The sequence below is a fragment of the Chiloscyllium plagiosum genome, unplaced genomic scaffold, assembly GCF_037043375.1.
Source record: "Chiloscyllium plagiosum isolate Xiang-an unplaced genomic scaffold, Cpla_swu_hap1 HiC_scaffold_4, whole genome shotgun sequence".
NCBI lineage: Eukaryota > Metazoa > Chordata > Chondrichthyes > Orectolobiformes > Hemiscylliidae > Chiloscyllium > Chiloscyllium plagiosum.
Window position 1 is genome coordinate 38087416 of NW_028270142.1, and position 25549 is coordinate 38112964.

The window sequence follows — 25549 nt, forward strand, 5'->3', positions numbered from 1 at the left end:
GAAAAGAAATGAGCAGGCATCAATGCAAAGCCGCTGATTCAGAGGGACAGACACCAACATCAATGAAATAAACAAGAAATAGAGAGTGACCACAAAAGGGAAAGATTGCTCATTGCTAAAATACCCTTCCTCACTTTCTGACTGTAATAGTTGAAGGCAAATAAAAATGTCAAGGCAGACACCAGTGCAATACGTGTGACCACTCAACTGGATGAAAAACACAATGTAACCTCTAACAACAACAGGTTAAGGTGAGAATTCAGAGGCTCCTGGGTAGGCCAGCTCAATGGGAAACATCCAAACGAGAAGGAGAATTTTTCATCTTTCCGCCTGAACATTCTGGCCTAACCTTTGATGGAGTCAGCTACTTAACTATAAAACTGTTCCACCCTGATGACCATCGTGCTGCCTACAACTGTTTGATAACCTGCACTCTAAATCCATGTATTCTTTGGGTCTTGCTCATGAAATTGCTCTTTCAACTAAAATTCATTCCCTTATTAGGCTATGCCCACAACATTCTCCTAAAACACGTGTTATAAATGGATAATGGCAAAAGAAAACCTAGGCAGTCACCATTAAAGAGTATGAGCTGAGAAAAATTACATACCCCCAAAAAATAAGCATATAAACACAAGAGAAGATACCTCCTTGTTACTTGAATATCCTTCCCTAAGTTGTAAACCTAATTACTGCATCAGAGACTTGGATGAACCCTTTAAAACTAATCAAAAAAGGCATATCCTAACTCTCCCTCTAACCCAGGTTTGCAACTTGGGCCTAATCCTGTAACCCTTGAAACTCAAATGAATAAATCTTAGGAGCCTGGAATATTACCTATACTTGCAATCTCACAAAATGCAATTTAGTCCCATAGTGATTTGGTTTCACAGCCTTCAACTCAACACTACATCCTATCAATCCTTTAAAACTCCACCTAAAATAATATTTCTTTCTTTTGCCCCTATCATGACGGTTCTTTCAACCAACGGTGACTTAGTGGAGGGGTGACATGGTGGCTCAATGGTTAGTACTGCTGCCTCACAGCGCCAGGGACCTGGATTTGATTCCAGCCTTGGGCAACTGTCTGTGTGGAGTTTGTACATTCTCTCCGTGTCTGTGTGGGTTTACTCCCAAGTCCAAGGATCTGCTGGTTAGGTGAGCTGGCCATGCTAAATCGCCCATAGTGTTCAGGGATGTGTAAGTTAGGTGCATTAGTCAGGGGTAAATGTAGAATAATATGGTAGGGGAATGGGTCTGGGTGGGTTGCTCTTTGGACGGTTGGTTTGGACTTGTTGGGCCACGCTGTAGGAATTTTTATGATTCAAATATATCCTCTTGAAAGTTTTTCGGATACTTATTGTATTTTAACCATACCATCTGGTAGGAATGAATAAACATACTAATGTATGAACTTGGAGCAAGAGGAGTCCATTCAAACCTTTGAGTCTGCTCTGCCATTCAGTAAGATCATGGATGATTTTGCTGTGACCTCAGTTTCACTTACTAACCTGCCCCTAGTAAATAAATGGTAAGTAAAACCTAGATATGCACTTCTTCAGAGCTGAAAAGTGGCAGATAAATATAGAATAAAATGCAAGAAGTCAGAGTGAGGTTTGAGAAGATTTGTAGCTCAGATTTAGGTTCTGGATGTAGATTTGCTCACTGAGCTGGAAGGTTCATGTTCAGACGTTTCGTCACCATACTAGGTAACATCTTTAGCGAGCCTCCGGATGAAGCATTGCTAATGATTCCTGCTTTCTATTTATATGTTTGGGTTGGTGACATCATTTCGTGTGGTGATGTTATTTCCTATGGTGATCTCAGTTCTTGTTCTTTTTCTCAGGGGGTGGTAAATCAGGTCCAAGTCAATGCGTTTGTTGATAGAGTTCTGTTTGGAATGCCATGCTTCTAATAATTCTCGTGTGTATCTCAGTTTGGTTTGTTCTAGGATGGATGTGTTGTCCCAGTCGAAGTGGTGTCCTTCCTCATCTATATGTAAGGATATTGATGAGAGAGGGTCATGTCGTTTTGTGGCTAGTTGATGTTCATTTATCCTGGTGTCTAGTTTTCTGCCTGTTTGTCCAATGTAGTGTTTGTTATAGTCCTTGCAAGTGTTCAGCCAGCCAAATGACTATCCTTTTTCGAACATTCCTATGAAAACCTCTACACCTAGCTGCTGGTTCTGGCGCACACACGATGAAACGGTCTGCATTTAGCCCCCAGTTCTGGTGGATACACTTGAGTTTGTGGGTCACAATAAATGTATTTGCATTGGCACAGGCTAGCAACAAATATTTTACAAAACGTAGTGGTGACAGGAAGCCATCATCCCAAAGAGTTTTCTGGACCTCAAAGTCACTGACTGAAAACATTGTGGCACATGTGCAGAATTTTGAGGGATTAATCATGATTGCTGCATTTTTTACTGCACTAAGACACAGGATACGAGCTGAACTGCATGAGGAACCTATTTCAAATATCCTGAAGAAATGTAGTCCACAGCCATTAAACAGGCAAGTGAGACTACTACCAATTATTTCATTCCTTGTAATAGACAAACTAAAAGGGAATATTGTGATAATGAGAAATTAGAAAACCTGGCTCTCAGGGCACTGTAATGTCATTGGAACAGGAAATCAATGTGAAACACATCAGACAATTCTGTGGAATATGGCTTTGAACCTTTGAAATTATTGGAACTGAAGCCAGGATATACTGGAGACATGTTTTGCCTTTTGGTTCACCAAGTATTTAAGATAACATATACTATTGTGTGCTATTATCTATGACAAAATAGAACTACTGCTGAAGCCACATATCCAGTGCTCTTAAACAGGAGTTTTACTCTTGGTCCACCATATCGCTAATACTCAATAGAAGGTAACAGAAACTGGCTTATGTAAACCCTGTTTCGTCAGTCAGACTCTACTATCAATGCTATACAAATATTATGGCCAGGTTCCAGATATTCCTGACAGATCAGGATGGAAAACCAAACTTAAAGTACAAATGAACATTTATTAACTCTTTACATAAATAATATTCACATGGTATAGCAAGACTCTATTGGAACATTCTATTGGGCCCCACTTTAACATCATCTGATATGGCTGATGATGCAGTTTAGCATTCAGCAATTAGCTATAAACTCCATATAGTTTGCCTACCTTCACAAGTCTTTCATTCCAAAGTTACTATTGGCTATCTGAGTCAAAAGGAAAAGCATTAAAAGCATTAAAATGGTTTGGCTAATGTGCATAATGGTTTCTTTGTTTCTCATGGAGGGGTGGGAGAACACTAATTTAGTGGAGAAGGATGTGAAGTAAGAATGATGATGAACAAAAGGATTCAAAATTGGTCAGGTCAGTTCTGGTCCCAGACTTGTACTTTATTCATAAAAAAATCTCTTTGTTTATCTACAGTCACAAATGCAGTTCATTTCTGCACAGTTGCATATCAAGTATACAAACAAAACATTAGACTTTCACTCTATCCAAAAAATCATAGACCTCTCTTACACATACAATACTAATATTTACATATGTTTGAGACACTGGGAGGGTACAACAATTGAACAGATCCCCATTTACCATCAGCAAGAAGACATCAAACAGTGGTTTTTCCCCACAGTGCCTTAGTGGCAGCTGCCCCAAGTTTTAGCGCATCCCTCAGCACGTAGTCCTGGATCTTGGAATGTGCTAGTCTGTAACACTTGGTTGGGATCAATTCCTTGTTCTGGAAGACTAACAAGTTTTGGGTAGACAAAAGAGTGTCTTTACCAAACTGATGGTCCTCCAGGCACAGTTAATGTTTGTCTCAGTGGGCATCCTGGGGACAGTTCATAGAGCATACTGACCTGCATCACGGAGCTTCTTGAGACGAACCTCGATAAAAACCATTGCATCTTTCTTCAGACTATCTTTGCAAAGACACATTCCAGCAGGAGATGTGTGACATTGTTAACATCTGCTTTAAGGGCAGTGTGTGATGGCACAGACCGACCGGGCGTACATGAAGGATCTCACCGGTGGTGACCTTCTCGCTACCAGCCAAGTGATGTCTTGGTGCAGATCCAGCCAGACACATCAGGACAGCATGTACCAGATCCTATATGTTATGTCAGTAGTTGAAGCCAACTGCCTGATCTGCATGATGTTGATGCCCTTTCTGCCTCGTCTTCTGTGACACCTGCTTAGACCATGTGCAAGAGACTCTGAGACCAAGTACATAAACCTCTACCTATTAGGAACTCTAAAGGAATCAGACCATTATCTAAAGATATCTACGAACAACTATGATTTGGAGATGCCGGTGTTGGACTGGGGTGTACAAAGTTAAAGATCACACAACACCAGGTCATAGTCCAACAGGTTTAATTGGAAGCACACTAGCTTTTGGAGCGACGCTCCTTCAGCAGGTGATAGTGGAGGGCTCGATCGTAACACAGAATTTATAGCAAAAATTTACAGTGTGATGTAACTGAAATTATACATTGAAAAATTGATTGTCTGTTAAACTTTTCATCTGTCAGAATACAGTGATAGTTTCACTTCTTTCATGTGTAAATCACAAAACCTTTTTTTTAAGTTGCATTCTCGGGTTAGCTGTTAACAATGGTGATAGCTAGACAATATGTTGAAGGTGTTGGCCCCCTGTGTTCTCTGTCTATGCCATGATCTTTAGATTGATTCTAATCTAAAAAGTGAGATAACAGAGTTTTACGTAAATTCACGAACAACTAAGCATAGTCAGGTTGATGACATTTTCATCAATATACCCTCCTGTTCGGTCTCACCACTGGCTTGTAGGTATTGAAGTGAAACAGTAAAAGTACTGCTAAAAAGATATTTGTTGAAGCTATTCGTACAGCATGAGAATTTTTTTTTGTAAATTGTTATTCTTATAAATTATCCTGGGTCTAGATTAGAGTGGTGTTCGAAAAGCACAGCAGGTCAGGCAGCATCCAAGGAGTAGGATTAAATTGTCCTGACAAGTACAAGATGAAAAGCTTTGTCAAAATGAGTCTGTTCAAGAAAACTTAAGTTCTGAAATACCAAATGACTATTTGTAACGTGTTTAGTGACAAGGTTAGAGTGGCGCTGGAAAAGCACAGCAGGTCAGGCATCATCCAAGGAGCAGGAAAATCGACTTTTCAGGCAAAAGCCCTTCATCAGGAATGGCGAAACAACTCAAAATATTGGAGTTCATTGACTGTGTTGTGTGGTTGGAAATTCTTGAGATCTGCAGTTTTTTAGAGGGTCTGCTTTGACCTTAGATGAGTCAACAATGTCACGGATGAAGTTGATGGCAAATTGGAGATCTCACTTGTGGCTGCAGTTGAGACTAGCTTAGAAGAGAATACTAAGCATTAACATTCCTCAATCAGATAACCTTGAAAATGATTCACATATGTCTTGCATTCTAACACTAGGTAAGAATGGATGATAGTAAGGAAAACTAATCAGACACTAATGCATTGTATGAACCAAGAAGACTGGCCAGTATCAGTGGAATAAATCTCGAGGGGAGGGAAGATAAGGCTTGCTGCCTGAATTCCTCTTCCTAGTCCCAAACCTCCATTTCACCAGTTTCCTCATTTCCCCTCCCCCCAGCCTGTCTCAGTCAAATCCATCAAATTCAGCACCGCCTTCCTAACCTGCAATCTTCTTCCCGACCTCTCCGCCCCCACCCCAGACTGACCTATCACCCTCACCTTGACCTCTTTCCATCTATCACATTTCTGATGCCCCTCCCCCAAGTCCCTCCTCCCTATCTTTTATCTTAGCCTGCTGGACCAACTTTCCTCATTCCTGAAGAAGGGCTAATGACTGAAACGTCGATTCTCCTGTTCCCTAGATGCTGCCTGACCTGCTGCGCTTTTCCAGCAACACATTTCCATCCCAAACCTCCATCCTACAGCTGAATATTAGTTTAAGAATGTCACATTTACAAAGGAGATGGAAATGTGTTGCTGGAAAAGCGCAGCAGGTCAGGCAGCATCTAGGGAACAGGAGAATCGACGTTTCGGGCATTAGCCCTTCTTCAGGAGTTCCTGAAGAAGGGCTAATGCCCGAAACGTCGATTCTCCTGTTCCCTAGATGCTGCCTGACCTGCTGCGCTTTTCCAGCAACACATTTCCATTTCTGATCTCCAGCATCTGCAGACCTCACTTTCTCCTCAAACATTTACAAAGGAATCTTGTATTGCTTTCCTCTTCTTACACTGAGTGAACATTGATTTTCTATTCTGAACTCTTGTGGTACAAGCAACTCCTTTAACCTGTGAAGCAGTATAAATGTCTGCCTGACAAATCCAGTTGTTATTGAAACCAAGTAACTTTCTACCTGTGTTCCAGCAACTGGTAGCATTTCCTAAGAGAAAGTGAGGACTGCAGATGCTGGAGATCAGAGCTGAAAAATGTGTTGCTGGAAAAGCGCAGCAGGTCAGGCAGCATCCAAGGAGCAGGAGAATCGACGTTTCGGGCATAAGCCCTTCTTCAGGAATGACCTGCTGCACTTTTCCAGCAACACATTTTTCAGCATTTCCTAAGACACATGATAGTCCTTTGGTTACCACAAGTTCCACTCTAATAAGAATCATAGAATCCCTATAGTGTGGAAAGAGGCCATTTGGACCAACAAGTCAACAACAATTCTCCTAAGAGTCTCTCCCACCCAGACCATTCCCCTACTCTATTACTCGACATTTATCCCTGACTAATGCACCCGACTTACACATCCCTGAACACTATGGGCAATTTAGCATGGCCAATTCACCTAACCTGCACATCTTTGGATTGTGGCAAGAAACCGGAGCACCGGGAGGAAATACATATAGACAGAGGGAGAATGTGCAAACACCACACAGACAGTCGCCCGAGGCTGAAATCGAACCCAGATCCCTAGCACGGTGAGGCAGCAGTGCTAACCACTGAGCCATTGTGCCGAAACTGAGATAAATTCCTTCAGTCTAAGATGTTAAATATGAATTTTGAAGTAGGTCTAAATTATAACGCTATTTTTCAATTCATTCCTCAAAATGGACCTAAGACTTACTTATTTATGCACTGAAGTACAAAACACAAATATCCTAAATATTACATATCTAGACAACAAATGCAGCATCTTGGGGTATTGAGGTTTCCTTCTCTTTAAGCTAGAAGCTGTGGGCTTGAGACAATCCCGGCCTTGGTAGTCAAGGAAGTTGCATTGAGAACAAATCCAACCACAATGCGTATTGCCATGCAGCAACTCCTTTTAACCAATTCCAATAGTCGACTATAATTATCCATAGCTGCAGACTGCATCATGGATGTAAAAGCGATTTGCCACTCGGACTTCCTGAGCAAAGTGTTAACACATCCCCCCCAGAGGTAAAGTGAGATAGCTATCTTGTAATCTGTAGTTCCACTCCTTTTCAGTTGGGCATGAGAAGTTATCGGTCTGCCTTTCAATGAGTTCATGTAATCACCAAATTGTCAGTTTTCAAGCAGTCCTGAAGGAGAGTTGTACCAGACTCTAAACACTAACTCAGTATCTCTCTGCACAAATGCTGCTGGGACTTGCTGAGATTCTCCAGATGTACCTAACTGTCAGGGTTTACACTGTGATCCACAGTCTGCACTCTGATACACCAATCCGAAGACCATAACTAAGATACTGATCTCACTGTAACGGTCTAACCTCAAGATCATTACTAAGATATTGATCTCCCTATAATGATCTAACCCCAAGATCATTAAATATGACATTGATTTCCCTGTAACAGTCTAACCCCAAGATCATTACTATGACATTGATCTCCCTGTGATGGTCTAACTCAAGACCATAACTAAGACATTCTGCAATGCACTGGACCTGGACCACATACAGTGTCTGAAAACCAATCCAGACCAATACTGAACCTCCGCACTGCGCATGTCCATTCTGCCCGCACCTTGTGTATTGGTGATGTCACGACGCCCGGGGCGCACTGACGTACACGCGGCTCCAGGCGGAAGTGCGCACGGGCGGCTGCTCCGGCCCTGAGTTGAGTCACCCTCGGGGGCTCGGGATGGAGTCGGGCGCTGAGGCCCAGGCTCAGACTCAGACTCAGGCCCAGGATCAGGCAGGAACTGAGGGCGGGGCTGTGCTGCATATCGTCGTAGTCGGTTTCCACCACAAGAAGGGTTGCCAGGTGAGCGGAGCATTGGATGTTGGCAAAAAAAGCCCGTGACTGGAGGGTTTGTGGGGTCTCGGGGTCAGGCTGAGGATGTACGGGTGTGGGGAGACCAGACTGTGGGATCAGGGGATGGGGAGATCAGACTGTGGGATCAGGGGGTGTGGGGAGACCAGACTGTGGGATCAGGGGATGGGGAGATCAGACTGTGGGATCAGGGGATGGGGAGATCAGACTGTGGGATCATGGGGTGTGGGGAGACCAGACTGTGGGATCAGGGGGTGGGAGATCAGACTGTGGGATCAGGGGATGGGGAGATCAGACTGTGGGATCAGGGGATGGGGAGATCAGACTGTGGGATCATGGGGTTGGGGAGATCAGACTGTGGGATCATGGGGCGTGGGGAGAACAGACTGTGGGATCAGGGGATGGGGAGATCAGACTGTGGGATCAGGGGATGGGGAGATCAGACTGTGGGATCAGGGGTTGGGGAGATCAGACTGTGGGATCATGGGGTGTGGGGAGAACAGACTGTGGGATCAGGGGGTGTGGGGAGAACAGACTGTGGGATCAGGGGATGGGGAGATCAGACTGTGGGATCATGGGGCGTGGGGAGAACAGACTGTGGGATCAGGGGATGGGGAGATCAGACTGTGGGATCAGGGGATGGGGAGATCAGACTGTGGGATCAGGGGTTGGGGAGATCAGACTGTGGGATCATGGGGTGTGGGGAGATCAGACTGTGGGATCAGGGGTTGGGGAGATCAGACTGTGGGATCAGGGGTTGGGGAGATCAGACTGTGGGATCATGGGGTGTGGGGAGATCAGACTGTGGGATCAGGGGATGGGGAGATCAGACTGTGGGATCATGGGGTTGGGGAGATCAGACTGTGGGATCAGGGGATGGGGAGATCAGACTGTGGGATCAGGGGTTGGGGAGATCAGACTGTGGGATCATGGGGTGTGGGGAGATCAGACTGTGGGATCAGGGGATGGGGAGATCAGACTGTGGGATCAGGGGTTGGGGAGATCAGACTGTGGGATCATGGGGTGTGGGGAGATCAGACTGTGGGATCAGGGGATGAGGAGGTCAGACTGTGGGATCATGGGGTGTGGGGAGATCAGGCTGTGGGATCAGGGGATGAGGAGGTCAGACTGTGGGATCATGGGGTGTGGGGAGAACAGACTGGGATCATGGGGTGTGGGGAGAACAAACTGTGGGATCAGGGGATGGGGAGGTCAGACTGTGGGATCAGGGGATGTGGGGAGAACAGACTGTGGGATCAGGGGGTGTGGGGAGATCAGACTGTGGGATCATGGGGTGTGGGATGATCAGACTGTGGGATTAGGGGATGGGGAGGTCAGACTGTAGGATCATGGAGTGTGGGGAGAACAGACTGGGATCATGGGGTGTGGGGAGATCAGACTGTGGGATTAGGGGATGTGGGGAGAACAGACTGTGGGATCATGGGGTGTGGGGAGATCAGATTGGGTTTGGGGAGATCAGACTCTGGGATCAGGGGGTGTGGGGAGAACAGACTGTGGGATCAGGGGTTTTGGGGAGATCAGACTGTGGGATCAGGGGATGGGGAGGTCAGACTGTGGGATCATGGGGTGTGGGGAGAACAGACTGTGGGATTAGGGGGTGTGGGAAGATCAGACTGGGGGACCAGAGGGTGTGGGGAGATAAGACTGTGGGATCAGGGGGTGTGGGGTGATCAGACTGTGGGATCAGGGGGTGTGGGGTGATCAGACTGTGGTATCAGGAGGTGTGGGGTGATCAGACTGTGGGATCAGGGGGTGTGGGGAGATTAAACTGTGGGATCAGGGATGGGGAGATCAGACTGTGGGATTAGGGGGTGTGGGGAGATCAGACTGTGGGATCATGGGGTGTGGGGAGATCAGACTGTGGGATTAAGGGGTGTGGGGAGATCAGACTGTGGGATCAGGGGGTGTTGGGTGGTCAGACTGTGGGATCAGAGGATGGGAAGGTCAGACTGTGGGATCAGGGGATGGGGAGGTTAGACTGGGATCAGGGGGTGTGGGGAGATCAGACTTTGGGATCGGGGTGGGGAGATCAGACTGTGGGTTCAGGGGGTGAGGAAGTCAGATGTGGGATCGAGGGATGCAGAGATCAGACTGTGGGATCAGGGGATGGCGAGATCAGAGTGTGTGATCGGGGGGTGTGGGGAGATCAGACTGTGGGATTAGGGGATGTGGGGAGATCAGACTGTGGGATCAGTGGATGGGGAGATCAGACTGTGGGATCAGTGGATAGGGAGATCAGAATGTGGGATCAGGGGACAGGGAGGTTAGACTGTGGGATCAGGGGTTGGGGAGATTAGACTGTGGGATCAGGGGTTGTGGGGAGATCAGACTGTAGGATCAGGGGGTGTGGGGAGATCAGTGTGGGATCTGGGGGTGTGGGGAGATCAGACTTTGGGATCAGGGGTGGGGAGATCAGACTGTGGGATCAGGGGGTGGGGAAGTCCGATGTGGGATCAGGGGATGCATAGATCAGACTGTGGGATCAGGGATGGTGAGATCAGATTGTGTGATGGGGGGTGTGGGGAGATCAGACTGGGATCTGGGGGTGTGGGGAGATCAGTGTGGGATCTGGGGGTGTGGGGAGATCAGACTGTGGGATCAGGGGATGGCGAGATCAGATTGTGTGATGGGGGGTGTGGGGAGATCAGACTGTGGGATCGGGATGGCGAGATCAGATTGTGTGATCGGGGGGTGTGGGGAGATCAGACTGTGGGATTAGGGGATGTGGGGAGATCAGACTGTGGGATCAGGGGATAGGGAGATCAGAATGTGGGATCAGGGGACAGGGAGGTTAGACTGTGGGATCAGGGGTTGGGGAGATTAGACTGTGGGATCAGGGGGTGTGGGGAGATCAGTGTGGGATCTGGGGGTGTGGGGAGATCAGACTTTGGAATCAGGGGATGGGGAGATCAGACTGTGGGATCAGGGGTTGGGGAGATCAGACTGTGGGATCAGGGGATGCATAGATCAGACTGTGGGATCAGGGATGGGGAGATCAGATTGTGTGATGGGGGGTGTGGGGAGATCAGACTGGGATCTGGGGGTGTGGGGAGATCAGTGTGGGATCTGGGGGTGTGGGGAGATCAGACTGTGGGATCAGGGGATGGCGAGATCAGATTGTGTGATGGGGGGTGTGGGGAGATCAGACTGTGGGATCAGGGGATCAGAATGTGGGATCAGGGGATAGGGAGGTTAGACTGTGGGATCAGGGGTTGGGGAGATTAGACTGTGGGATCGGGGTGTGTGGGGAGATTAGACTGTGGGATCAGGGGGTGTGGGGAGATCAGACTGTGGGATCAGGGGATGGGGAGATCAGACTGTGGGATCAGGGGATGCAGAGATCAGACTGTGGGATCAGGGGATGGAGAGATCAGACTAGTATCAGGGGATGGGGAGATCAGATTGTGGGGAGATCAGAATGTCGGGGATCAGGGATTGTGGGGTGGTCAGACTGTGGCATCAGGGATTGTGTGAAGATCAGAGTATGGAATCAGGGGATGCGGGAGATCTGAATGTGGGATTAGAGCCTTTGAGGGGTCAGTTTGAGGGTTTAGATTTGGTTACTTCGGGCTGTAGGATTGGACAGTGATGTCGGAATCTGTGTTCAGGGCTGATGGGATTAGTGTGTGATTGAGGGGAGTCTATTTGGAGGTGAGGGTAGTTTGGAGCCAGGGGTAAGGGTGCGGATTAGGGCAAAGGGAATAAATATAGTAATCATAAATGACATACAAACATGAAAGCCAATCAAATTAGACAAGTTTTAACATTATTCTTTGATTTCAAAACATTAAGCCAATCTTGGAATTTACATAATCTAAATACAGAGCTGAAAAATGTGTTGCTGGAAAAGCGCAGCAGGTCAGGCAGCATCCAAGGAGCAGGAGAATCGACGTGTCTTCAGAAGAAGGGCTTATGCCCGAAACGTCAATTCTCCTGCTCCTTGGATGCTGCTTGACCTGCTGTGCTCTTCCAGCAACACATTTTTCAGCTCTGATCTCCAGCATCTGCAGTCCTCACTTTCTCATAATCTAAATACAGGCTATATATGATATTATTTGTTGACCTCTCATAATTTGTCAGCTGTTATGTGCACATTATTACATTTGATCCTGTGATGAGCTTCCAACCTCATTTGTATCTTCTCTCATGTTGCTTTTTTCCATCTCTGTACCATCACTCAATTTTGCCCTTGTCTCAGTTCATCTGCGGCCGAAACTGAAATCCATGCCTTTGACGTCCTAGATTTGACCATTCCCATGTACACCTGTCTGGTCATTCACATTCAATCTCTAAATTTAAGATGAACAAAAACTTTGGTATTGTAACTTGCAAGTTCCATTGCATTTCAGAGCCCAATGTTGTTTTATAATGCTCCTGTGAAACACTTTGAGCTGTTTCACTATATTAATAGTGTTATTTAAGTGTAACATATTAGGAAATAGGAGCAGGTGTAGACCACTCAAGCCATTGAACGAGCTCCACCATTCAGCTAGTTTACAGCTGATCTTCTAACCTCAACTCCATTTTCTTTGCATTAACCCTCCTTCATATCATTCTTAGGATCTAGAAATCTAGTGAGTCCTTTCTCGAATATGCTGAACGATTGAGTCTCCACAGTTCTCTGTCTGGTAGAGAATTGCATAGATTCACTACTATCTGATTGAAGAAATTCCTGTTCATCTCAGTCAAAATAGCCTTTATTCCAAGATTGTGCTCCTTGGTTCTAGACCAGTCCTGAAACCTCCTCAAGGTAAAAACAATGACTGCAGATGCTGGAAACCAGATTCTGGATCAGTGGTGCTGGAAGAGCACAGCAATTCAGGCAGCATCCGAGGACAGGCAAAATCGACGTTTCGGGCAAAAGCCCTTCATCAGGAATAAAGGCAGAGAGCCTGAAGCATGGAGAGATAAGCTAGAGGAGGGTGGGGGTGGGAGAGAGTGGCATAGAGTACAATAGGTCAGTGGGGAAGGAGATGAAGGTGATAGGTCAGGGAGGAGAGGGTGGAGTGGATAGGTGGAAAAGGAGCTGGGCAGGTCGGACAAGTCCGGACAGGTCAGGGGATCGAGTTTCTGGAGGTTAGAAGCTAGGATGAGGTGGGGGAAGGGGAAATGAGGAAACTGTTAAAATCCACATTGAAGACCTGGGGTTGAAGTGTTCCGAGGCGGAAGATGAGGCGTTCTTCCTCCAGGCGTCTGGTGGTGAGGGAGCGGCGGTGGAGGAGGCCCAGCACCTCCATATCCTCGGCAGAGTGGGAGGGGGAGTTGAAATGTTGAGCCACTGGGCGATGTGGTTGATTGGTGCGGGTGTCTCGGAGATGTTCCCTAAAGCGCTCTGCTAGGAGGCGTCCAGTCTCCCCAATGTAGAGGAGACCGCATCGGGAGCAACGGATACAATAGATGATATTAGTGGATGTGCAGGTAAAACTTTGATGGATGTGGAAAGCTCCTTTGGGGCCTTGGATGGAGGTGAGGGAGGAGGTGTGGGCGCAGGTTTTACAGTTCCTGCGGTGGCAGGGGAAAGTGCCAGGATGGGAGGGTGGGTCGTAGGGGGGCGTGGACCTGACCAGGTAGTCACGGAGGGAACGGTCTTTGCGGAAGGCGGAGAGGGGTGGGGAGGGAAATATATCCCTGGTGGTGGGATCTGTTTGGAGGTGGCGGAAATGTCGCCGGATGATTTGGTTTATGCGAAGGTTGGTAGGGTGGAAGGTGAGCACCAGGGGCGTTCTGTCCTTGTTGCGGTTGGAGGGGTTGGACCATCTCTGACACCTCCCTCCCCTTCCTGGACCTCTCCATCTCCATCAGTGACGACCAACTTGACACTGACATCTTCTACAAACCCACCGACTCCCACAGCTACCTGGATTACACCTCTTCCCACCCTACCTCTTGCAAAAATGCCATCCCGTATTCCCAATTCCTCCGCCTCCGCCGTATCTGCTCCCAGGAGGAGCGGTTCCACCATAGAACACACCAGCTGGCCTCCTTCTTTAGAGACCGCAATTTCCCTTCCCACGTGGTTAAAGATGCCCTCCAACGCATCTCATCCACATCCCGCACCTCCGCCCTCAGACCAACCCCTCTGGGACGCCTCCTAGCAGAGCGCTTTAGGGAACATCTCCGAGACACCCGCACCAATCAACCACATCGCCCAGTGGCTCAACATTTCAACTCCCCCTCCCACTCTGCCGAGGATATGGAGGTGCTGGGCCTCCTCCACCGCCGCTCCCTCACCACCAGACGCCTGGAGGAAGAACGCCTCATCTTCCGCCTCGGAACACTTCAACCCCAGGTCTTCAATGTGGATTTTAACAGTTTCCTCATTTCCCCTTCCCCCACCTCATCCTAGCTTCTAACCTCCAGAAACTCGATCCCCTGACCTGTCCGGACTTGTCCGACCTGCCCAGCTCCTTTTCCACCTATCCACTCCACCCTCTCCTCCCTGACCTATCACCTTCATCTCCTTCCCCACTGACCTATTGTACTCTATGCCACTCTCTCCCACCCCCACCCTCCTCTAGCTTATCTCTCCATGCTTCAGGCTCTCTGCCTTTATTCCTGATGAAGGGCTTTTGCCCGAAACGTCGATTTTGCCTGTCCTCGGATGCTGCCTGAATTGCTGTGCTCTTCCAGCACCACTGAAACCTCCTCAGTCTGTCTGCATAAAACAGTCCTCGGCTCAGTCTAGTGGATCCTTTGTTATACTCAGGTATATCCTTTTTTGGGTAAGAGGACAAAAACTGCAGACAATATTCCAGGCATGGTTGTTGTATATACCTATATCGCTAATTTTCAAACATGAATTTTGTCTTGGTTGTTTATTTAACTAAATGTTATGAACTTGCATTTCACTTCCAATTGGTGCCTTTGCTCTTAATTTAATGTCACTGAATTCAAATGTGTTTTTTTTCGCATTTAATTGTCAATTTATAATTTACTTGCATCGTTTGGTCAACAAATTCCTCCTAAATTTTTGATGAATCTAGCAAAACATATAAACTGAAGGGTCAAAGTATGAAAGAGTTCTACTTGGTTTCAGGTTCAGAGATGGCAGCACATTACAGCCACTAAAAAAAAATGATGACCCCATGCAAAATAGCTAGAATAAACCACTATATTAACCATATAGTCTCTTGTGAGGTATCCTTGCTGTTGTGCAAGCCTTCCATAAAAAATGCAGAAATAAAACTGGATGTGCAACATAATAAAGCAATCATTTTACCCAGTTTACCAAATTAGGGCACTATTGCATCCTATTAATAAAATCCTGACATTTCTGAATAGAAATTAAAAGAGTACTAATTACATTTGGTGATGAGAAACTGAGAGAAAAAACCAAATTATCAAACAATTATAACCAATTTGCTCACCGTTTTGTCACCGATTAAAAATACTACTATTCATTTGTGGTGGGTGATGAGAAAACAAGACTCACTGAGGGATTCGGGAACAATATGACAGATTTAAACCATGTTGGGAACATTGCATGTCATATTGTAAGTCTTCCTTTAGCATGAAAGTAGTCGCCAATGAGGAAGGACACAAAGGGAAAGCATAAAATTAAAGAACCCAAAGTATGTTAGAAATAAAGCCAAAGGAAAAAGTATTAAGTACAATAACTTTGCTGGGAAAAGCAGGAAGTCCAGCTCTGTACAAGAACAAATTTTGGCAGCTACGAAACTTAACAATTAGTCATTAAGGAGGAACAAAAGCCTTTGACAGATCACGTCAAGTAGCTACGAGGAAAGACAATAGGGGTTTAAATAAAGAGTTTACTGACCAAGCATGTGAAGTGGAACACAATAAGGTGTGGGTTTAAGACGTATTAAAAAATCAGTTATCAGGTTTAAACAAAGACATGCGGTAATGAGTATGTGACCAAACTTTAGAGGACATCAACACTTAATGTCATCACCCGAGTTAGGACAAGGGCAGTTTCATTATCACTATTCTAGTAATATGATTAGTCAACAAGTTCATCATAAGTACATAAAAGAATGTGGGGAGAGTATCATGTTCATCAGCATGAGTTTGATTGACATGTTTAGTGAGCAAAAACTGTATAAATATTAAAGATTGTGAATGCCATTTTCAGAGTAGTCATGAGAGAGCATGTGGTTGCTTAAGTGCTGGTACCGCTACTCTGCTGAGGTTTTAGAACCTCTACTTAGACTAGGGCTTGGTGTCTTGTTACTCTGTAACTGCGATACTGTAGTACATTTTGCAAGGTTTGTGAAGGTTTGTAGCTCAGGTTGAGATTTAGGGTGTAGGTTTGATATCCAGACGTTTCATTACCTGGCTAGGTAACATCATCAGTGGCGACTTCCAAGTGAAGCGAAGCTGTTGTCTCCTGCTTTCTATTAATATCTTTCTCCTGGATGGGGTTCCTGGTGATGTCATTTCCAGTTCGTTTTCTGAGGGGTTGATAGATGGCATCTAGATCTATGTGTTTGCTTATGGCGTTGTTGTTGGAGTGCCAGGCCTCTAGGAATTCTCTGGCATGTCTTTGCTTAGCCTGTCCCAGGATAGATGTGTTGTCCCAGACATGCCAGAGAATTCCTAGAGGCCTGGTACTCCAACCACAACGCCATAAGCAAATACATAGATCTAGATGCCATCTATCAACCTCTCAGAAAACAAACAGGAAATGACATCACCACAAACCCCAGGAGAAAGATATGAATAGAAAGCAGGAGACAACAGCTTCGCTTCACTTGGAAGTCGCCACTGATGATGTTACCTAGCCAGGTAATGAAACGTCTGGATATCAAACCTACAGCTTAGTGAGCAAACCTACACCCTGTAGTACATGTTTAAATAAATGTGCTTTACCTTTAATGGATTGTTTGTAAGAATTTTATTCCAGGCAATTGAACGATCTCAGGGAAAGAATCAGGGAAGGTTGAGTAGACTCCAGTAGGGAGTCCTCCCTTACGCACTGAAACTCTTGGGGAGGCTTCGACACCAGGGGTTAAGGTTTAGAGCCAAGACCAACATATTCTCATTTTATAGACATGGTATGGGCAAAGGGTGATCATAGGTAAAGTCTTAGAAAAATAGATAGGGTCCAAAGTTGGAACACTGGCTAAATTTCTGACTTGACAATTGTGAACAGGAGTTTGCCGATATAGAAATGCAAAAATGTGGGCATTGTGGTTATGAACACTATAGCTAAAAATCCTTTCAGCAATGGTTCAATCACAACAAAATGAGATGGCTAGACGCTATTAGTTTGACTACCACATTAGAGAATCACTGTCTTACTGTTACACTTTATCATCCTACCCGGATTTTTCCAATCTTGAGGACCCCTCTTTTATAGTATACTGAATCCCCAGTTTTAAAGTTTATCTCAGGTTCTTAGGAACTAGTCCATTTCTCTCCAAGACGTCACTCTTCATTAATGTCCTTCCCTCACCAAGTTAGGCATTCAAATTTGAAGAGAAAAGCTGAACTAATTATAAAACTAAGTAGGCCACTGGACTAGCACACAGTACAGAAAGTATATTGAGATTCACCCCATAAACTAATGGGCAGTTGACTTCTTGCAGTTTGGTTGATTAGTTAAATCCATGTGGAACATCTCAGCAACTACAGACTTTCGCAGAACCAATCCCCTTACCATCATGACTGCCATCACAACCATCTTTCTGTGTGTTAGTTTTGATTCCAACTAACAGAGTTTTCCCCTTAATTTCCATTGACTCTAAATTTTGCTTGAGTCCTTGATGTCACACGTCAAATGTGAATTGGAGATGCTGAAAGCTTGTGATTTTAAAATAAATCCACTAGACTATAATCTGGTGTCATGTGATTTCTGACATGTCGAATGGAGCCTTGATATCAAGGGTGGTTGTTTTCACCTCACCTCTCAAACTGAATTGTTTTGTCCATGTTTGAATCAAATATGAAATCAGAAGCTGAGTGGGCCTGACAGAACTCTAACTGAACGTCAATGAGTAGGTTATTGCTAAACAAGCGGTGCTTTATGACACTGTTGATGACACCTTCTGTCGCATACTGAAGATCAAGAGACAACTGACTGGGCAGTCATTGATCGGATTGGATTTGTCCTACTTATTGCTTACTGGACATAACTAGGCAATATTCCACATGGTCAGTATTGTATCTGTGCTGGAACAGTTTTTCTAGGGGCGGGGCAAGTTTTGGAGCACAAATCTTCAGTATTGCCAGAATGTGGTCAGGGCTGTTAGGAAACTGGGTTAACAAGCCGAACAAAATCAGTCTGCTATCAATGGATTCATAACACAGGGAAATTAAAACATTCAGTGACTTTCAGAATTGCTCAATTGTTCCTAACAAGATTTTACAAATAACAGATCTTGGGCACTAAGTTTATAACTTAAACAACTTGTCATTGAGAGTGTAACTTTAGCAGGACACCGATAATAAGGCAATCTAATTAATAGCTACAAGCTAAAACCAATCTAATTTGATCATAAACTCCCACTCTGGCAGACAGTCAGACACAGTTAAGGGATAAATTGCAAAAGACAATAGAAGAATCATAATTTGCCAATTCAGTAACCATGTCGACAATGAATACGAGGTCATCATGAAATCCTTGGATGATGGGTTGTATTGCAGGTACGTAGGGCTGTTCGTCTTGCTTTAATTTTGAAGTCACTGGTCAATGTAAACAGCTTCCACAGATGTCTGGAGACCTTTACTTAATTCTTACAGATTGAAATTCTCAGAACTTTCAACAATTCAGCAACTGGGGAATAAATAGAGAGAACCAAAACTATGAACCAGCCCCAGTCAGGCAGCTTCCAAAACAAAACTGTTCCTGCCCAAACCTCAGTCAGCACCAATTCACCATTTGTTTTCTTTTTTATTTTCAACATTCTCTGTGATTAACTGGCTAGCACCGGTCCTTTTTTGATTGACAAATTCAACATCCAACCAGTTGCCAGTGTCTGAGTATAGCAAGGTCTCGCTGTCAAATGTCTCGTGTCCTTAGAGTGGTAATTAACCTGCATTATCTTTCTAGGCCAGTTTCCAGCTTGTTCTTTTTCAAACAAGCTGCTATTCAAAATTCAAAGTTCAATTGTCAACCGCAACTCTCAGTTCCAAACCAAAAATGAGAGAAATAAAATACAAATCATTCTGGTCTCAACAGGGCACATAGCCTTTGCAGTATCAAGTGCCTCTAACTGTTTGTTGATTCATGTGGAATCTCTGAATTGCTTGCAGACTGGCATCTAAGGTGCTAGGGAGGTCTGGAGGAGGCTGAGATGGATCATCCTTTTAGCACTTCTGGCTTAAGATTGTTGCAAATGTCCCAGTGTTACCTTTTGGAATGATGTGCTGGGCTCATTCATTACTAAAGATATTTGTGGAGCTGCCTCCTCTGGTAAGTTGTTTAATTAGGCGAAAAGGAGTACTGCAGATGTTGGTGATTAGAGTCAAGATTAAAGTGGTGCTGGGAAAGCACAACAGGTCACGCAGGATCCGAGGACCAGGAAAATCGACATTTTGGGCAGGAACCCTTCATCAGGAATGATCATTCCTGTATAATTCTGCTGATGATGTTCATTCCTGTTGAAGGGCTCCTGCCCGAAATGTCGATTTTCCTGTTCCTCGGATGCTGCTGACCTACTGTGCTTTTCCAGCACCACTCTAACCTTGAGTTGTTTAATTGTCCACCACAATTCACGACCTGATGTGGTAGGATAGCAGAGCTTAGATCTGATTACCTTCTCTCGGTTGACACTTTTAGATATATTTGGTGCTGCTCCAGGCACACCCTCCTGCCTTCTTCATTGAACCATGATGGTAATGATAGAGTAGGAATATACTGTGCCATGAGGTTGCACATTGTGTTGAAATATAATTCTGCTGCTGACGGCTGACAGCGTCTCTTGAATGTCTGTTCTGAAGTTGCTGATTCTATTTGATCATATTACGTATTTCTAAATTACTTCCTTTATTATAAGGTTTTCCCAACAACAGATGTTAAGCTGACTTGCCTATAGTTACCTTTTTCTGTTTAATCTCCATCCCTGGTTAATTAAGTATATTATTTGTGTTCAAAATAAGAAGTCTTTTTAGCTCCAAGTTAAACTCTGAACAAATATATTGGATTACTTTATTTCAGAAACCACTTGGTTTAACTGGGTTAATATTGCTGACTGGCTTAGGTGGGCAAAGCAGCAGCCAAAGATTCTTTTCCAACAGCTGTTAGCATAAGGATTTTCCAATTTATACATCATGAATTAATGATGGTGATGCTGGTTGCAGACCGTGTGGTCTGTTTAATAAATTAGGAAGCAAGCTACATGATTGTTAGAAATGTGTAATCACATTTCTTTCAGCCTGAAATTGTAACAGCTGGTGAATTTGATATTTATTGTTTTTTGTTTATAGAGTTTCAGTTATTACAGCTGCTGCCATGGACCTTCCCCAGAGTTTCATTCAGTTTCTTCTTTCTGTTTCCATCATTATTTTTCCTTGTTCAATTATTCTTTACTTTGTTTTCTAAATTGTTAAATATTGATGAATTTATCTTTTCAAGAAGTACAGTAGTTGAATCTGCAGTAGAACCATCAATGAAATTATCTGCTGACGCATCAGAAAAAAGTTTTCTGCATGGTTTAGTTTACTTTAAAAAGGTGTAAAAATCATTGCTAATTGCTAAGAATTTTGAGGATTGAACTGTATTGTCAATACAGAAGGGGGTGCTACTGGACTAGTAATATTAAGATCTGGGCTAATGCTTTGGAGACTTGAGTTTAGATCTGACCATGGGAACAAGGGGATGTTAAATTAATTAATAAATTTGGAATAAATATCTAGCTGCATAATAATCATAAAGTTATTGAATTGTCATTAAACAAATTTATCCAATGTACTAATGTATTTCAGTGAAGTTAATTTGACAACCTTACCTAGTATGTCCCAAACTTCCCTCACTCAGAGGATCCACACATGCCAATTTCAGTGCCTAAGCCATTCGAAGCATTGACTTACAGTTTGTGAATTACTGCAGTACATGAATCTTGAAGGTCCACAGACGAGATAAAGAAATTAGAGAGATTATAGATTTGGTTTTCATGTGACTCCAGAACCACTTCATTTGGAGGAAGCTCTGAGGCTATTAAAGGCATAGAATGTATTCTCGGTAGGGACTTCAGTATCGAGCACCCGAGAGTAGCTTTGTGACACCTGCTGAAAATGTGTTGCTGGAAAAGCGCAGCAGGTCAGGCAGCATCCAGGGAACAGGAGAATCGACGTTTCGGGCATAAGCCCTTCTTGTGACACCTGTACTGATAAAGCTTACCAAGTCCTGAAGGAGATTTGGTATCAACCCAATTGGGCCAGCGGCAGATAGTGAGAGACCAACAAGACTGAAAATGTGCTTAATCTCATTTCATCAATATATCCGTGACAGATGTGACTATCACAGTATTGGTAGGAGTGTGTTATGACATGGGGTAAACCACTCTATACTAATCTAAACCCGACACACGGAGAAGATCACCTTGCACCGTAATCTGTTAAATTTCGAGTGGTAAAGAACAATTTAGTAACAAAAAACTAATATCACTAATTAAAGAAAAAATTAACAATTTTATTCTTTAAGTCCAAAAGAGAACATTAGACAACAACTATTTACACTCTTAAACCTACCCACTCTACAATATTGGTCTGATTAAAAACCCCGATTAAGATTTACAAAAAAAAACATTTCAAAACCAGCTAACTGTGTCGATTCTGCTTTGTAGGTTTTTCTGTGTAGATTTTTTCTGGGTCGTCTTTTCTTCTGTCTTCTGCTGCACAAATCTCTTATGGACAGGTACCTTTCAGAGAGTTGTCCAGCTGGCTTTTTGTTGGCTGCTCTTTGCTGTCCTCCCCTTAATTGTTCAAACTGTCCAATTTTATATCCCAAAATCAGATCATTTCATTGGTTTGATGTCATCCAAAACAGTAAAATTCAAATTCGATTGGACTTTGGTATCTGGGGCATAATTTAAACTGATTGGCTGAATTTGAATTTGTTTTGTACCATGGTACTGCAGCTCCAGCTATTTGAGTCAACCAAGTGTTACATTTTTAAATCTTTCAGCACCTCTGTGCCTGTCTAAGCGCGTGCCAGCTTCCACTCTCTCTTAAAGATACAGTACACACCTACACCTTCATAACAAATGTCTGAACAATTCTTGAGGCAATAACATCCTATCTTCAAACTGAGGACAACTTATCTGGTGACAGTTCTGCTATCCCTGGTTTCAGCCAAGAGAACGTTTGTTGCACTTCCTCTATGCAAGTATGTCCTTTTTTATGTAGGGAGACCAAGCTTCCAAAAGTAGAAGATAATTAAAGTTGTAAAATGCTGCAAAGCTTCAACAGCTTGGACAATAACCTTATTGAGAATCCTTATTGAGTGCCTTTTAGAAATCCAGCTGTACAGTATTTGCAAGTTCCTTCTATCTTCCCTGCTCATTACGTTCTTAAAGAATAAATTGATCAGACATGATTTCCTTTCATAAAACCGCAACATAATCCCTGTTTGATAGTATTGCAATTTTATAAATTTCCTGCTACTACTTCCTTAAGAGTGAATGTTAGCATGATTCCAACATCAGATGTTAGGCTGACTGGCATATAGTTTCTTTCTTGTTCTCTTCCTACTTTATTCAAAAGGGGTGTTTTCTTATTTGTGACACCCTTCCAGCGTCTAGAGTATTTGGAATATTCCAACCATTGCATCTACCAGCTGTTGACATATATGGTTAGATTTCTCGTTTATGGACTGATTGTGATTCTCTGAAATGAAACCTAAACTATTAAATCATTCTGTCATCCTGTTTCTATATATTTTCCACATGTATTTGCAGATGAGGTATCTATTTTGGCTCTCATCAATTGGCATAATATTTCTATTATTTGGATTGTTTTTATTGAAAAAAATCTGGGTAGTCTCAAAGAAACCTTGTTTAGGGTTAGTTTGTTATCTCAAACAGAATAAAATAATTGAAGCATTTGGTATCTGATTGTGGTAATAATTTTAGAATATGTACATGAGATACCACTATCAAAAATCTCATATGAGGTTGGACTGGTTTTGTGACATAAATGTTCTGTGTCATGTGACAGGTATTTAAATTTGATCAACACACAATCAAATATTGTGATGCACATAGATCCTGCAGAGGACTTCTGAAAACAGTAGTGAATTATATGGATAAAGCCGTTCCTAAAATATTTGTGTCCATTTGTATTTTCAGAATTCTTTTTTGATTGTCTGCCATTTCCCTGTCCTTGTGATTTATTCTCTAGATAGTATTATATGAAGTGCTTTTTATAATTTCCCTTCTGGTACACTGCAGGTTGAGTTTTCATACCCACCATTGGTTCCAGAGGAAGGGCATGATAGCCACAGCTTGCCTGAGGAGTGGAAATACCTCCCATTTTTGGCTCTTCCTGATGGGGCACACAACTATCAGGAAGGTAAGATGGATGAAGAATTTTTTTTTATGCTGTTATTTATATTAACTCTAGATAACTGTTAGTATCAATTGGTAGCCCTCTTACTGAGTCCACAGTCATGGGTATACCATTCTACAGAATCCAAGATTGTTATTCTGTAAACATTCTAAGGTCAAGCAGAAACCTTCTCCTTGTCCAGGTGGATGAACTTAGAGAATAATTTGTTTTCTCAATGTGCTGGTTGTATTCTTCTCACAACAGTAGGAGAGAGAAAATAACTTCATGTTCATCTCATTGCCGATGTGGATTTTATTGTAAAAATTTAACAGTTGCCATGTTTGTTTGTATTGCAGTCATTAATTATCATTATATATGTTGTATGTGGAGAAAAAACTTGAGGGATGTAATAAGGTTTTCTGTCTCTCTATCCGTCTTTCCTTCCTGTTACCCAATCCAACCACAGTAATGTTAAACTCTGTGTAATTATTGATGCTGGGATTTTATTACACACCTCTGGAGCAGGTGGAACTTGAGCCTGAGCCTTTCAGTCTAGGGATAGGGACACTACCGTACCCCAAGAGGACCTCAGAAATTGTTGATGCATTCTTTCTCATTTGCTGAACTTCCTTATATTTATAGAAACTGGGAGGTCTCTCAGAAGATAGTGAAGGAGAGAATCGTCTAAGAATTGTGTCCCTTTTTGGTTAATTGAAACATCAAATTGCAGGTCAATCTAAGGAAAAGCCTACATGAAAGGCCCAGAAAAATATCTTAAGCTGGGAAGATTTATATGGGTTTAGTAAATTGCAAAATAATGATTTAGATTTTAAAAGCTTGAAAATTGTGTTTGGTGCTTTTATTACCTTAGTTTTGGGTGGTGCAGTAGTTAGCACTGCTGCCTCACAGCACCAGAGACCTGGGTTCCCTTAGGTGACTGACTGTGTGGAGTTTGTACATTCTCCCTGTGTCTGCATGGGATTCCTCTGGGTGCCCCGGTTTCTCCGTACAGTCCAAAGATGTGCAGGTTAGGTGAATTGACCCTGCTAAATTATCCAGTAGTGACCATGGATGTGCAAGCTAAGTTGATTAGCCATTGCTGTCCTTTTGCAAATATAAGGCCACGTAGTTAGTTTTTTAAATTATTCATTCATGGGACATGGGTGTTGCCTTCTGTCCAGATTTATTGTCAATTCCTAGATACCCTTGAGAAGATGGTGGTAAGATGCCTTCTTGAACTGCTGCAGCTCATGTGCTGTAGATTGACCCCCAATGCCCTTAGGAAGGGAATTCTAGGATTTTGAACCAGTGACAGTGAAGGAGGGTGAGTGACTGGGAGGGGAACTTGCAGATGGTGGAATTCTCACATATCTGTTGCCCTTGTCCTTCCAAATGGAAGTAATCATGGGTTTGGAAGGTGCTGTCTGAGGACCGAGTCGTGAGTTTGTAAGGTGCTGTCTAAGGATCTTTGGTGAATTTCTGTAGTTGATTCCTGTAGGTAATATACAGTGCTACAACTGAGCATTGGTGTCAGAGGGAGTGAATGCTTGTGGATTTAGTTCAATCAAATGGACTGGATGGTATCAAGCTCCTTGAGTGTTGTTGAACAAGGAAAGGGACCTTGTTGTGAATGAGAACTTTGAGAAGCTGAGAAACAGGCTTGAACAGATCAAAATTGATGAACATAGAACATAGAAAAATACAGCGCAGTACAGGCCCTTTGGCCCTCGATGTTGCGCCGATCCAAGCCCACCTAACCTACACTAGCCCACTATCCTCCATATGCCTATCCAATGCCCGTTTAAATGCCCATAAAGAGGGAGAGTCCACCACTGCTACTGGCAGGACATTCCATGAACTCACGACTCGCTGAGTAAAGAATCTACCCCTAACA

The 25549-nt window shown here is 43.8% G+C and overlaps 1 protein-coding gene across 1 annotated transcript in view; it reads left to right on the forward strand.

Moving 5' to 3' along the window:
- Positions 1-8012: 8012 nt before the first annotated feature.
- Positions 8013-25549, forward strand: part of avl9 (AVL9 cell migration associated) — a 95724-nt gene continuing 78187 nt past the window's right edge. Inside the window, exons 1-2 of the mRNA XM_043688809.2 lie at positions 8013-8178; positions 23559-23679. Of these exons, the coding sequence (XP_043544744.2) occupies positions 8056-8178; positions 23559-23679 (244 nt within the window). The 5' untranslated portion in view covers positions 8013-8055. The remainder of the gene's footprint in view (positions 8179-23558; positions 23680-25549) is intronic.